The 14100-nt window shown below is 43.3% G+C and overlaps 1 protein-coding gene across 10 annotated transcripts in view; it reads left to right on the top strand.

Annotated features, from left to right (window-relative positions):
* Window positions 1-14100, top strand: part of osbpl9 (oxysterol binding protein-like 9) — a 43235-nt gene that overhangs the window by 20222 nt on the left and 8913 nt on the right. For 9 of the 10 annotated variants that reach the window (XM_054752386.2, XM_054752388.2, XM_070554157.1 and 6 more), the window contains 15 exons: window positions 717-812; window positions 1253-1300; window positions 3704-3733; window positions 3812-3862; window positions 4365-4403; window positions 10380-10473; window positions 11405-11509; window positions 11953-12112; window positions 12401-12513; window positions 12935-13053; window positions 13152-13237; window positions 13321-13501; window positions 13615-13699; window positions 13823-13933; window positions 14010-14073. In XM_054752386.2, the coding sequence (XP_054608361.2) occupies window positions 717-812; window positions 1253-1300; window positions 3704-3733; window positions 3812-3862; window positions 4365-4403; window positions 10380-10473; window positions 11405-11509; window positions 11953-12112; window positions 12401-12513; window positions 12935-13053; window positions 13152-13237; window positions 13321-13501; window positions 13615-13699; window positions 13823-13933; window positions 14010-14073 (1382 nt within the window). The remainder of the gene's footprint in view (window positions 1-716; window positions 813-1252; window positions 1301-3703; window positions 3734-3811; window positions 3863-4364; window positions 4404-10379; window positions 10474-11404; window positions 11510-11952; window positions 12113-12400; window positions 12514-12934; window positions 13054-13151; window positions 13238-13320; window positions 13502-13614; window positions 13700-13822; window positions 13934-14009; window positions 14074-14100) is intronic. The other variant, XM_054752390.2, reaches the window with a different exon arrangement.

Here is a 14100-nt window from a genome sequence, read left to right as displayed (position 1 = left end):
GTGGCTACATTGTAGCTCATCACCACGTGTGTGTGAATGTGTGTGTGAATGGGTGAATGACTGATTGTGTTGTAAAGTGCCTTGGGGGGTTCCAGGACTCTAGAAGGCGCTATATCAAATAATACAGGCCATTTACCATTTATCATTTACCATTTAGGGAAACTTGGGACAACCAGACCCGACGCTTGGTCATGTCTGCTCTTCAGGTCGTGTAAAAAAAAAAACTGTTTAATGGGTGTGTGTGTGTGTGTGTGTGTGTGTGTGTGTGTGTGTGTGTGTGTGTGTGTGTGTGTGTGTGTGTGTGTGTGTGTGTGTGTGTGTGTGTGTGTGTGTGTGTGTGTGTGTGTGTGTGTGTGTGTGTGTGTGTAGTCTAGGGGCTGTTCAGGAAAATGATTGAACACACAATAAATCTGAGTCCATCCACACAGTCTGTGGTTCACTGGCTCGGTAGCCTGACCACCTCTGGCCTCATGCAGGCCAGCCTTTCAACAATAACTGCTCAGATTGTGTTTAACACGCTGCTGGTAGATTCTCCTGAAAGGTTTCAGCCCACCATTTTGTTCCACCGCTTTACCAAACCCATTTGGTCAGGAGGTGACTGAGACGAGCCGCTTTATGAATTACTGATGGTTTCAGTTTGAGTATGTAAACACCAGCAGGGCTTTGGTTCAAGGTCGCTGTAATGCTCAGTGCCGCTTGTCTTCCTTTCCCCGCAGGAGGCAGAGACGGGATTTGTTCCGAGCGTTCAAGACTTTGACAAAAAGCTGTCTGAAGCCGACGCCTACCTGCAGATTCTAATCGACCAGTTAAAGGTGGGTCATCGCTGTGTTTATATGGGAAAATATTCTGATCTAATGTCTTTTAATGCTCAGTTGAAATCATTTGTTTATACTGTGTGTCTAATTCTCAGAATTTTCATCATAAGTTCTGCTGATTTTTCAGTTTTGTTGTTTGTGTGTTTATCTGGATTCGTTTAGAAAAAGCAGAAGTTCTTTAAACTGATTTGTGGTTGCATCATGACAAAGCAAGAAGTCCTTCAGTTGCATTTAGTCTGAGACACTTGACGTATTTTTATTAAGATGCTTTGTCTTAATAAAATAAGATTAAAAATACTCTTAGTTTTTACTTCCTGTGAGGATGTATTGTGCCACTTGATTCCACGTTATCCCAAACCAGATCTTCTGTAGATTAGAGATTTTCTCTCTGACTCGTTTGACGTCTGGTTCTCTTCTCTTCTCTCATCCTACAACAGCTGTTTGATGAGAAGATCAAGGACTGCAAAGAGGATGAATCGCGCAGAGTGAGTACCAGAAGTGGAGTGGTGTTCTCGTCTCTGGTCCCTCGGTTCTTATCGTTTCAGTAACCGACAAATTAAATTTATTAGCCGTCAGTCTGATGTTTTATTTAGCTGCTTTGTTGTTGGCTGCTTTGTATTTTGATCCTCAAAAAGAAACAAATATTACAGCTTTGACTGAAAAAGGTAAATAAATTAGTCAAACAGATGCAGCTTGTCCTCTTACCTTTGAATTTGTGTTTCTGTCTGCATCTTGTAGATAGCTATTAAAGAATTTCAGGTTTAGGACACTTTTTAATAGCATTAGTAATACATTTAGCCTTTCAAATTGACCATTAGCATGTCCCACATTACTTAGTACTTACACACAGTTGCCTCCATTCACGTGTGTGTAAGCAGATGAATAAAACTGATAGAATGGTAAAATTTTCATCATTATTCTTGTCTTTTTGAACCATTTTGCACCTTTTCTTCAGCTTTATATAAGCAATTTATACACAAAGTCAATTTATTTTTTTTTTTTTGTGATCTTGAACTCTAATATTTGACTCCTTGAGTTCTAGTTGAGCATTTATTGGCAGCTATAGCTCCCATCCCTGCCTTCGCTCCCCTTCTGGAAGCTACGCCTCATACCGCACATATCCATACAACCATGTAGCGCTAACATGCAAGCAATGTTTTAATTATAAAAAAGCTGAAGAATCTCCTCAACCTTCATTAGGTTCTGCAGAAACTGCTAATATGTCATTTTAAGGGGATGCTATGCACATTTTTCATACTTTGAAATCATTTTCTTGAGCTCCAGCAGCTCCTTCAGCTCCCGTTCACATTACTATTTGTATTTTAATTCCAAAACCTAAAACAGGATATCCAGACAGACTCCTGAACCCTTCTGCCAGCGCATCTCCTCAGGAACATCCACACACAACGTTCACCTCCGCTGACTCTGTAACGTAGGAGACGGATTTAATGCGACTTGACCGTTCAGACTGCAGTCGCTTTCAAAATCATCAGATATGTGTCTGAATCAGTACCACATATTCAAGTGACACGGATCGCATTTAAACAAATTGGATCTGTCCGTTCAGATTGTCATAAAAAAATCAGATATGGGTCGGATGTGTGTGTGTGTGTGTGTGGGGGGGGGGCAGATTTAATGCGCTGTTGCCTGCAGTGTGAACGTAGCCCCCACCACCCTCTGTGGCCAGAATACTGCACTTGAAACTTCAGAGTGCTGGTCCAGCCCCTGTTATTAGTAAAGTGGAGTTGATATGCCTGGCACTGGAGTCATGTTTTAGATCATGAACACAGCAAATTTCTTTGATTTAGTGATTAATCACTCGTGTGGAAACTAATGAAGACTGAGAAGACATTTCAGCAGTTGGATTAAGGTTGTTAAAAAGACGAACGCACAGCAAGGAGATAAAGTTTCACTTTTGGTTTTACTAACTAAAATCTAGAGGGTGCTAAAAGCAAGCAAAAACTTCATAGTATCCCTTTAGACAAACTGGTCAACCAGGGAGACATCTGAAACTGGCAGGAATCTGGTATTCATGATGCTAGCACACCCCCTGCTAATGCTAAATACGGCTAAAACAAAAGTTTGATGTAGCACAACATTGAACACTACACTAATCACTTAGCTCCAATACACAAAAGATGAATCCCTTTTCGTTTCCCTCCCTTCTCTTATACAGTTAGCTTGAAGTTTACAGACTGACATGTATTCAATGCAGGTCGAGTTACCATTCAAGCTAGGTGGGTGTGCTAAGCTGACCGTGTGTCAGTGCGTCACCCCGCGGTGCATGCTGGGAACTGGGAAGCATTCTCCTCTTGTGCAAACACAACTGAATATTTTGGTCAATGCTCTAGATTAGCATAAATAATTCATTTTGCTGTAGAGGCCAGGGGAGAAGAAGAAGAAATCGTTTTTTTTTTTCATAGCGTCTTTCAAGATAAAGATCACAAGGTGCTTAGGGGAAATGGAAATGATGGAAGATACAGGTTCAGATAGTCAAATATAAGCATTTCTGAACCACACATTTAATGATTATTCCATTTAAATCTTAACATTTGGAGCCAGGAACATTTAAACAAATCAGGAATTAGACTTTTGGTGATTCAGTGTTTCATCAGCAGTCAGTGGGTTTAGTGGATTCACTGATTGGGACATGGGGGAGCTGGTTGATTTTGTGTGTGTGTGTGTGTGTGTGTGTGTGTGTGTGTGTGCGCGCGTGTGTGTGTACTTGCTCCTAACAGCAGTATTGTGTTGCTAAAGTGTCATCTTTGCCATCGATCTTGTTGATTTTCATGAAACCAAAATTCTATACCGTGATTTTATTAGATCAATCTTTTCTTTGTTTGACTGGAATTGCTCAGATTTTACAGCCTGTTTTCCTTTTTCAACAGAAAATAGAAAATTTGAAAGAGACCACATGTGTAAGTAAGAACTTAACACACGTCCATTCCTGTTGCATTGTAGCAGCCGGTTAACAGATCCTAGTTTTTCTCTTTCAGAGTATGGTAGAGTCCATCAAGCACTGTATTGTTCTGCTGCAGATTGCCAAGGTAAACTCTAAAATTGCATGCTTGTTACTTTCTTTTCTTTTTTGAGACATTTTGATCACAATCATTGTCCCTGAGAGATTAAACGGGTGTGTGCTGTGAGTAACCTCGGGTCTCTGGGTAGTTCCTGGCTTACAGTTGCCATCTGGGTCAGTGAATGATGAGGGTGTAGCCCGGTGCTCGTTTCATCACACGTTCCATTCAGCTCTCTGAAAGGAAGTGGAGCAATAGTTTGTGTTTCATGTGGTTGTTAGGTGTGACTTGTTGGGTTTTTTAAACCAACATTCAAACAAATATCAAGAAGCATGAAGATGACTTCACAGATTGGCACAGCATGGGAATCAAACTGCTTCTATCAATTCTGGATCTTACCGTGTGATGAAACGATCACTGCACGTGGCGAGTCAAAGACAGGAAATGGATCTCAGAACAGATGCTCAACCAGGATGCTTTTAAAAATGGTTGCCCCCAAAGAGGTCTAACAATGTCTTCTTAAAATTTTAAGGACCAAAGTAACGAACAACATCACGCAATCGGACTTATCGTAAGTTCAAACACTTTTTGTCCATGATCGGAACAAAAAAACCCTCCAATTCTGGAAAAAAAAACTTCTAACTTTCTCTTCTGGCATAATGTACGTCTTCTTCTAGAAACACTGATGAATCAGCTCTTTAGAGCATGCCGTCTAATTTGGAGATCAGCTCCATCTGATGCTCTGTCTCTCATGTCTGCATCTTCTGTCTTCTTAATGAAAACATAATTTCAATCTGAGATTGGATTTCTTTTTAGCGGGGCTGGGCAGCTACTCTTTTCTTCTTTTAGACACAATACAGGTGCTGGCCAGTAAATTAGAATATCATCAAAAGGTTGAAAATATTTCAGTAATTCCATTCAAAACGTGAAACTTGTACATTATATTCATGCAATGCACACAGACCAATGTATTTCCGATGTTTATTACGTTTAATTTTGATATTTATAGGTGACAACCAATGAAAACATCAAATCTGGTATCTCAGAAAATTAGAATATTCTAAAGGCCAATGAAAAAATGTTTGTTTCTCTAATGTTGGCCAACTGAAAAGAATGAACATGAAAAGAATGTGCATGTATAGCACTCAATACTTAGTCGGGGCTCCTTTTGCCTCAATAACTGCAGTAATGCGGCGTGGCATGGACTCGATCAGTCTGTGGCACTGCTCAGGTGTTATGAGAGCCCAGGTTGCTCTGATAGTCGTCTTCAGCTCCTCTGCATTGTTGGGTCTAGCGTATTGCATCCTCCGCTTCACAATACCCCATAGATTTTCTATGGGGTTAAGGTCAGGCGAGTTTGCTGGCCAATCAAGGACAGGGATACCATGGTCCTTGAACCAGGTGCTGGTGGTTTTGGCACTGTGTGCAGGTGCCAAGTCCTGTTGAAAGGTGAAGTCTGCATCCCCATAAAGTTGGTCAGCAGCAGGAAGCATGAAGTGCTCTAAAACTTCCTGGTAGACGGCTGCATTGACCCTGGACCTCAGGAAACAGAGTGGGCCAACAACGGCAGATGACATGGCACCCCACACCATCACTGACGGTGGAAACTTTACACTGGACCTCATGCAACGTGGATTCTGTGCTTCTCCGCTCTTCCTCCAGACTCTGGGTCCTTGATTTCCAAAGGAAATGCAGAACTTGCTTTCATCAGAAAACATAACTTTGGACCACTCAGCATCAGTCCAGTCCTTTTTGTCCTTGGCCCAGGCGAGACGCTTCTTGCGCTGTTTCTTGTTCAAGAGTGGCTTGACACACGGAATGCGACACCTGAATCCCATGTCTTTCATGAGTCTCCTCGTGGTGGTTCTTGAAGCGCTGACTCCAGCTGCAGTCCACTCTTTGTGGATCTCCCCCACATTTTTGAATGGGTTTGTCGTCACAATTCTCTGCAGGGTGCGGTTATCCCTAGAGCTTGTACACTTTTTTCTACCACATTTTATCCGTCCCTTCGCCTGTCTGTTAATGTGCTTGGACACAGAGCTCTGCGAACAGCCAGCTTCTTTAGCAATCACCTTTTGTGTCTTGCCCTCCTTGTGCAAGGTGTCAATGATTGTCTTTTGGACAGCTGTTAAGTCAGAAGTCTTCCCCATGATTGTGGTGCCTTCAAAACAAGACTGAGGGACCTTTTAAAGGCCTTTGCAGGTGTTTTGAGTAAATCAGCTGATTAGAGTGGCAGCAGGTGTCTTCTATATTCAGCCTTTTCAGAATATTCTAATTTTTTGAGATACCAAATTTGGAGTTTTCATTAGTTGTCACTTATGAATATCTAATTTAAATGTAATGAACATTGGAAATACATTGGTCTGTGTGCATTGCATGAATATAATGTACAAGTTTCACGTTTTGAATGGAATTACTGAAATATTTTCAACCTTTTGATGATATTCTAATTTACTGGCCAGCACCTGTATGTGCATGCATGCTACAATAAATGTTTATTGTATGATATGTACATGTTCTACATGTGTGTTTGCTTTGTTGATGTGGGTATGCTTCACATCACATCACTCACAAATCAAAGCCATCTAGTCCACCACTGAATTGCCCTGCACACTCTGCCTGCTTACCGAGTAGTTGAGCATCCAGAGAGCACTAAACAGGCATGTGTCCCTATCGAAGACCATACCAGGAGTAGCACACGCTTTCTCTAACCGTGTTTGATTAAAACTTTTTACTTTTAGATTAGAGTTGTTGGTGCATTTTGTTTTTGTTCATCTTGGCTGTCCAAAGGTAAACATTGGTTCTATTTGTGTTATTTATTTCCAGACATCCTAACTTCTTAATTAAGTGTAACATCCACTTTGGAGGATCTGCAATTAGAGAAATCTTTTGCTTTTCGAAAACAAAACACAAAATTAGTAAAAACCCTAATGTATTTTTAGTTAGCTGTGACTAATCATATCAGCATTAAAGTTGCTGATGGTGGTTTGCTGACACATGACTCAGTATCGCGCGATTCTTTTTTTCTAATAAAACATGCGGTGGTAGTTTTAGACAGTTTTAGGAGGGGCAATACTGGACCTGTGCTTTGAAAATCTTCTTTCAGTTATTGGAGTCTCCAAAATATCCACAAATAACTGGGGCTGGGGTGGGGTGGGGGGGTGGGGGGGAAATCTTGTAAATCAGCTCCTGAAAACACAGAATGGATTAATCTGAATTGAAAAATATGGTAAAATAATAAATGGCCTGTATTTCTATAGTGCCTTTTTATGGCGCGGTATGGGGGCCAAAATTAAGACTACTGCCCAGCAGCAGGGGGCTATATAAATTCTGAAGCAAACTACCAATCTGATTAATGATAAGCTGGCGCCGGTAACTGAGAGGCTGGCGCTGCTTACTGAGAAATAGCACCTTTACCTGCATTACTACTAGATACGCTAGGGACTAGCAGCCCTCGGCTGGTCATTGACTGGTTCACACACTCCCTCTGCTGTCTATTAGCATGGATAGGCTAGCGTTAGCCTGGATGGGCTGGTGTTAGCATTGGAGAGGCTAGCCATTAGCGTGCCTAGGCTGGCCACTAGCTGTCTAGTGACTCTCCGAGACACGCTAATGGCTAGCCTCTCCGATGCTAACGCTAGCCTATCCATGCTTAAGGTCCGTCAAGGGGGTAGGAGATCCAGCTAGTGGCATGCCTAGGCACGCTAATGGCTAGCCTCTCCGATGCTAACGCCAGCCTATTCATGATAATGGTCCATCGAGGAGGTAGGAAATCCAGCTAGTGGCCAGCCTAGGCACGCTAATGGCTAGCCTCTCCAATGCTAACACCAGCCCGTCCAGGCTAACGCTAGCCTATCCATGCTAATAGACAGCAGAGGGAGTGTTTGAACCAGTCAATGACCAGCCGAGGGCTGCTAGTCCCTAGCGTATCTAGTAGTAATGCCGGTAAAGGTGCTATTTCTCAGTAAGCAGCGCCAGCCTCTCAGTTACCGGCACCAGCTTATCATTAATCAGATCAGTAGTTTGCTTCGAAATTTATATAGCCCCCTGCTGCTGGGTAGTAGTCTTAAATTTGGCTCCCATACCGCGCCATACCTTTTAGGGTTCTACAACCCCCCCAAGCCGCTTTACAACACATCCAATAATTCACTCACATATGCAGACATTCCCTCGCTGCTGGTGAAGAGCTACAATGTAGCCACAGCTGCCCCGGGGCTCACTGACGGGGGAGAGGCTGCCGAGCACAGGCGCCACCGGTCCCTCTGATTCCCACTAGCAGGCAAGGAGGGTGAATTGTCTTGCCCAAGGACACAACGACTGACATGGCTGAGTGGGACTAGAACCTGCCACCCTCTAGTCACCGGTTGGGCCTTTGCCTCTGACACAAATGTTCATAAATAAAGAGCCAACGTGATCAGAGGTAAAAATTATAGTTCAAAAGATGCATGCTTTTCTCGGACTTTGTGTTTTATGAAAGACAGTCAGTCAGCTCTTCTGGCCAACTGCTTGTTTTTCTCCACATATTATTGAGTTTATAGTTTAGTATCTGGACAGCTGCCCTTGTTTGCTTGTTTACAAGCTCAAAATGGCCAGAAATCAAGAACCGTCTTCTGAGACTCATCGGTTTATTGTTGTGCAGAGAAAGGAATGCTATCCCATCTGATGAATGGGACAGCATCAGTGGAAAACACTTGAGTCCAATTTTATCCTGCTAGAGGATCATTTCCCTGAACACATCCCCAAAATGTGTCGGACGGATATGATTGCGGTGGATCATCCAGTGCAGTAATTATTGTATTTGCTGCTCAAATTAAATTCATGCATTTTTATGCTAAACCAACTGACCTCACACGTTTAAGCATTAATATGAGTACCATCACATAAAGATCAGATCCCAGTAGCTGCCTCTGCTGCAGGAAATCAATCTAAAAGCATTCTGCCCGCTTTGGAAAATGTTATCAGTTTGTTGATAATGATCTAGCGCACGGAGAAGTCTCCGGCCCGGTTCCTGACTCATAAAATCCACAGAGGCCAGACCCATACTGTCTGCTCTTATGGCTGACATAATCCCACAGTCATTAAGTACAGTATGGGTAGTATAAATAGCACAGCATGAGCTCTGTCTGCTCGGATATCTACACGTTTTATAGGACCTGAGCTTTATGCTCAAGATATATGTGCATCCATAGTGTTGCTAAAGCTCTTTCACCTCGTCTGTGAGGCTCTTCTTCCTGCTGTCTCCCTGAATTATTATTCACCGAAAATGTTCCGATATCAATTCATTCATAGAGTAAATGATGACCACGCTGTAGTCCTTTGCCACAAACACTAACCGCATGTTTGACTGAAGCTCTGCACTGCTCGGGAAATTAATGCTAATTGAATTTATTATTTAAAGCATGCAGACAAACAGTCTGTTGAGTATTTATCGGTCATAATTCAGATGAAAACAGTTCATCTGCACTGCAAGAACTACTTGCTGCATTAATGTTACATTCATTTAAAGAAATAATCAATAATGATGATAATGATTTAGGCCTGAATCAGATCTAACTTTTTAATGCCCAGCTGCTTCTGGTTCATTTCCCACTTACAAGGCCAAAGATCGACTGCTCCCCCACATGTGACGGACCAATATCTCGGCAGTCAGATATAATTAGTAGCCACCAACTTAGTTTTTTGAGGGATGTGCACGAGGCATGGGGATGGTGCAGCAGCGGGAGAAGTGAAGGAGCGAATAGACGCCACGATCTCGGCCTCTGATGATCACAGCTTTAGATCATTTTGGTGGTCATTATTTTTAATCTTATCAAAGGATAAAATCATCATTCTGAGTCATTCAACTCATTCCTGTTCATCTCAGATCATCTGGAAATGTCATCTAGAGCGACGCAGTCACGTTGAAAGATGAGATAATACGCCACAACAACTGGATTCCATTTCAGTGTTGCCAAGAGCCCGAGGGGGAGTCAAAGGAGGAAAGGGTCGATAAGGTTGTGTTTTAGAGCGTGGTGGCCTGATTAAACAGAACCGATGTTTTTCATGTCTGGGTTCTGTTCATTTAAACCTGTGAAGCTGAGAGCAGTCCACAGAAAATAAAACTCCTTATTTGTTGTAATCAGTTATAACAAAAGCAGATTTACAAGGGAATTACTTCCCTTTTGGGTTGGAAAGTCTCGTGGAGTTCAAGAAGAGAGGATGGATTTGGTGTTCAGTAGTTTACAAAGGTTTGCTGGTGTCAGATTGATTTCATGAAGCTCTTTTCAGGCTATGGAGTAAAAGGAAATTGACCCAGACTCGACGCAGCGTTTCAGGTCACTGTTTATGTTGTGTGTACCAATAGTCTGATCGATGATCGGCTTTTATAATACAGGCGTTTCATCGTGGGTCACATGCAGGCACAGCAGGTGAAAACAGGTTAAAAACACAAGAAGCTCCTCTCAAACTGTAAGCAGGCAGGGGTGTGCACGTGCAGTCACTTCAGTTTGTGTCACCAGGGTTGATTTTGTTACTGATGATTGGTTTTGTTTATTTTCAAATTTTCCAGAGCACCATCAACCCAGTGGATGGGATCTACCTGCCCCCCCAGGAGACCCCTGTAGTCAACTCCACGATGCCAACACAGACCACACTACCCACAGGTAAAACTACGTGTGTCTCTAGTGTGGGGGAAAACACATGTCATCCAGAAAGGTTGTTTTTATTCAGTCTACACAAAGGTGACAACAGCACCCCCTGGTGTTCATAATACCATTTTTTTTTATAGAAGTGACAGTTGTTGTTAGCCTAGTGAACTAGACCAAATTCTTGCTTTGTAAAGAATGGTCTAGGCATGCTCCATTGGAACCACAGCAGCTCCTACCAGGACTCTGGCTGGCCAATCACAGCTCTCTAGAGGGGTTTCAAACACATAAAGAGCTGTGATTGGTCCATAATGGTGGGCCAATCATAGTGCTCTATCTGCTTAGTGAACAAATCACAGAGCTTTATCTGCTTTGTGGGCCAATCAGGGCACTCTATATGCCTGGTGGGTGGGATGATGCAACAGAGTGAAACAAGAGTATGTCACATTCATTGTCCAGTGGAATGCGGAGATCATTTGAAAGACAACGGTAGAACCCGCCCCACAACCGAGAGCCGTCAGTGGAGTGTGGCCAGGCTAAGTTGTTGTTTGATTAAATTAAGAATTGTTGATTTGACCTCAACCACATTCCAGTGTTACGTTGTGGGTGTGATCATTTTCTTTCTTTCTAGTTTTCATTTTATTTATCCTGAAATACGCTTATTTGTTGAATTTATGTGATTATGTTATCTTTTCCCACTATTCTTTTTAAAATTAGGTGTATTATCATGGTTAGGTTCTTATCCTGACTCAGACAAGTGATGAAACACCATAAAAAAGATCTAATTTGGGTTTCTTAATAGACCCCCTCTCCTCCTCACAGCTTAAGCTTGTGTCTGCATGCCCACAGATCTTTTTCCCAGACATATTAGAAATCAAGACATCAGTCTCGTCTCGCTTCCTTTTTAAGATCCAGTACAAACTTGTCTGCCTTTCTTTTTCCCCTGAAGACGCTTCTCAGGTGTGTAAATCCGACCAACGACCTTCATCATTACCAGTTGGTCCCGTGGTCACAGTGATGGGAAGTCTGCAGACCCCAACTCCTAACAGCACAGGTAAACGTTCATTTTCTGCAGCATAAATGTGCAATAAATAGATGAATGCACCATTAGCTCCATGCACAATGCCACAGTTGCTCATTGTGCAGGAAAAACAACCGTTTTGCCATTTCAGGACAGTTTAGGTGCAATGAGAAGTCAATAAAGAAAAAGTTGTACTAAGTGTTGTTGCACGACTGCGTTGGTGAGCATTAGGTAAATAAAAAGCCGAGGTTGTTGCCAGTCTGTCGTCGGTGCTGAGGCAGCAGTGTTAAAACGCTGCGCGGTGCATTAAGGAGGCTTGCTGCATGCTCAAGTGCACAGTCATTACACTCTGCAGAGGAAGGCTCAAGGTTTTCTCTTCACATCTTGCAACTCAGTTTCTCAGTCTTGATTTGATTAAAAGAGCTTGTTCTCCATCTCGTTTGAAGAATGACCGTGTCTGACCCGTGTTCTGATAGGGAGCGGACCGTCGGGCCCCAGCAGCGGCGTCGCCTCTCCAACTCTTATCCCTCTGCCCTCCCACCCTGTGCCAGACTTCTCTTACTCCTCCAGCGAGGATGAATTTTATGATGCTGATGAGTACTACCAGAGCAGCACTTCACCCAAACACTGCGCAGAGTGAGTGTATTGTCACACCCCCCCACACACACACACACACACACACACACACACACACACACACACACATCCTGCAACCAGAGCATCCTGCTATAGAGCGGTTGTTTAGTAGCATGTAAGCAACACTGTCATTACAGAGCTCAGCATCTCAGGTGGGGGAAAAGCTTAGAGTGCATAAAATCCACCTGCATAAACGGCTCACTACAAAGTTTTAATGTACTTTTAACTCCTTTATCCTCCCATCTTCTACTTTTCTCTCTAACTCTCCTGTTTTACACCCCGCCCCAGCTCCTCAGGACCCCCCGCCGCCTCACCTGCTGCTAATGACGAGACAACGTTGAAGCGGCCCAACACCACCGAGTCCCTCAACTCATCCATGTCCAACGGCACCACAGACGCAGGTGAAAACACTCATTATTGTGGCCGTTTGTGATGAATGAACGTCTTGGATATGAAGGTCAGAATGTACGTTTCTTAGTACCAGCAGGTCAAAACCATCTTCGAAAGACAAATGTTAAAGGAAAGCGAAGGAAAAAGTTCCTTTTTACTTGAAAAGTCGCAATGAAAGTTGATCTGTCGTTATCATCTTCTACAGAGAAAAGGGGGAAAATATCACGTGAATGGAATGGATAGTAGAGGTTAGAGGTGATATAAACCAGACGTTCATGGATCTCAAAAGTTAATTGAGGCTTGTTTTATTCAGAATTTCCTAAAAGTACAAAAGGAGAGGAAAAGGTTTTGCTGTTTCTCTCTGCGAAACACGAGATGTAACCACACAGCCACGACTCACCAACTGCATGAGGCCTGTGCTGCTGTTTTTAGATCCGTTTGACAGCCATGACGACCGTGATGACGACGGTGAGGGGGAGTCTGTGGAAGAGCACAAGAGCGTCATCATGCATCTGCTCTCTCAAGTCCGCTTGGGCATGGACCTCACCAAAGTATGCACCTGTTTTTCTGCTTCTGTCCTGCTGAAACTGACCCTTCCTTTAGATTTCCAACATTCACCTGAAAACGTTGTCTCTGTTGTATTTTACAGGTGGTCCTGCCTACCTTCATCCTAGAGAGGAGATCTTTGTTAGAAATGTACGCCGACTTCTTTGCACATCCCGACTTGTTTGTGAGGTATGTCTTTTTCCTTTACTCCATTCAGCCCGATAGTATGTGTGAGTGTCCTGTTAACGCTGCTGCATGGGGTCGTTCTCTAGCATCGCTGACCAGCCGGAGCCCAGAGAGCGCATGGTGCAGGTGGTGAAGTGGTACCTGTCAGCTTTCCACGCAGGGAGGAAAGGCTCGGTGGCAAAGAAACCCTACAACCCAATCCTGGGGGAAGTCTTCTTCTGCCACTGGGATCTCCCCACTGAGACGGAGGATCCTTCTCCACATACGGTGAGATCTGCCATCATGTCACAAATGAGTTATCATTATTAATCTTCATCTGGATTTGTATAAATACCACAATTGCACAGCCTTTCTGACGTCTGCTTTGTTGGACTCTGCAGGAGGCGGCATCAGACGGTCCAGTTCCCTGGTCTTCACCCAACAGTGTGAGTTTTGTGGCAGAGCAGGTCTCTCACCACCCACCCAGTAAGTACCCAAAGAATCTCCTTCACAGCTCCACTGCCAGAACCTTTGACCTGCTTAGGCTCAGATTTGTTTTAAGAAGGGTCAAAAGAAGCTGCTTCATTGTTTTCTGTCTTCTCTCTGTAGTTTCTGCATTCTACGCAGAGTGTTTAAGTAAGAAGATCCAGTTTAACGCGCACATCTGGACCAAGTCAAAGTTCCTCGGCATGTCTATCGGTGTCCACAACATTGGTCAAGGTAAACCTCAGATGCGCATTTTCTTTTCCTCTCTGCATTATGGGGCTGTAACAAGTTTCCTCTGCTCTTCTTCCAGGTTGTGTTTCGTGTTTGGAGCATGATGAGCATTACATTCTCACCTTTCCTAACGGATATGGCAGGTGTGTGTGTGTGTGTGTGTGTGTGTG

Source organism: Nothobranchius furzeri, chromosome 8, assembly GCF_043380555.1.
Source record: "Nothobranchius furzeri strain GRZ-AD chromosome 8, NfurGRZ-RIMD1, whole genome shotgun sequence".
Lineage (NCBI taxonomy): Eukaryota > Metazoa > Chordata > Actinopteri > Cyprinodontiformes > Nothobranchiidae > Nothobranchius > Nothobranchius furzeri.
Note: the sequence above shows the minus strand (reverse complement) of the source record. Positions and strands in the feature narration are given on the sequence as shown.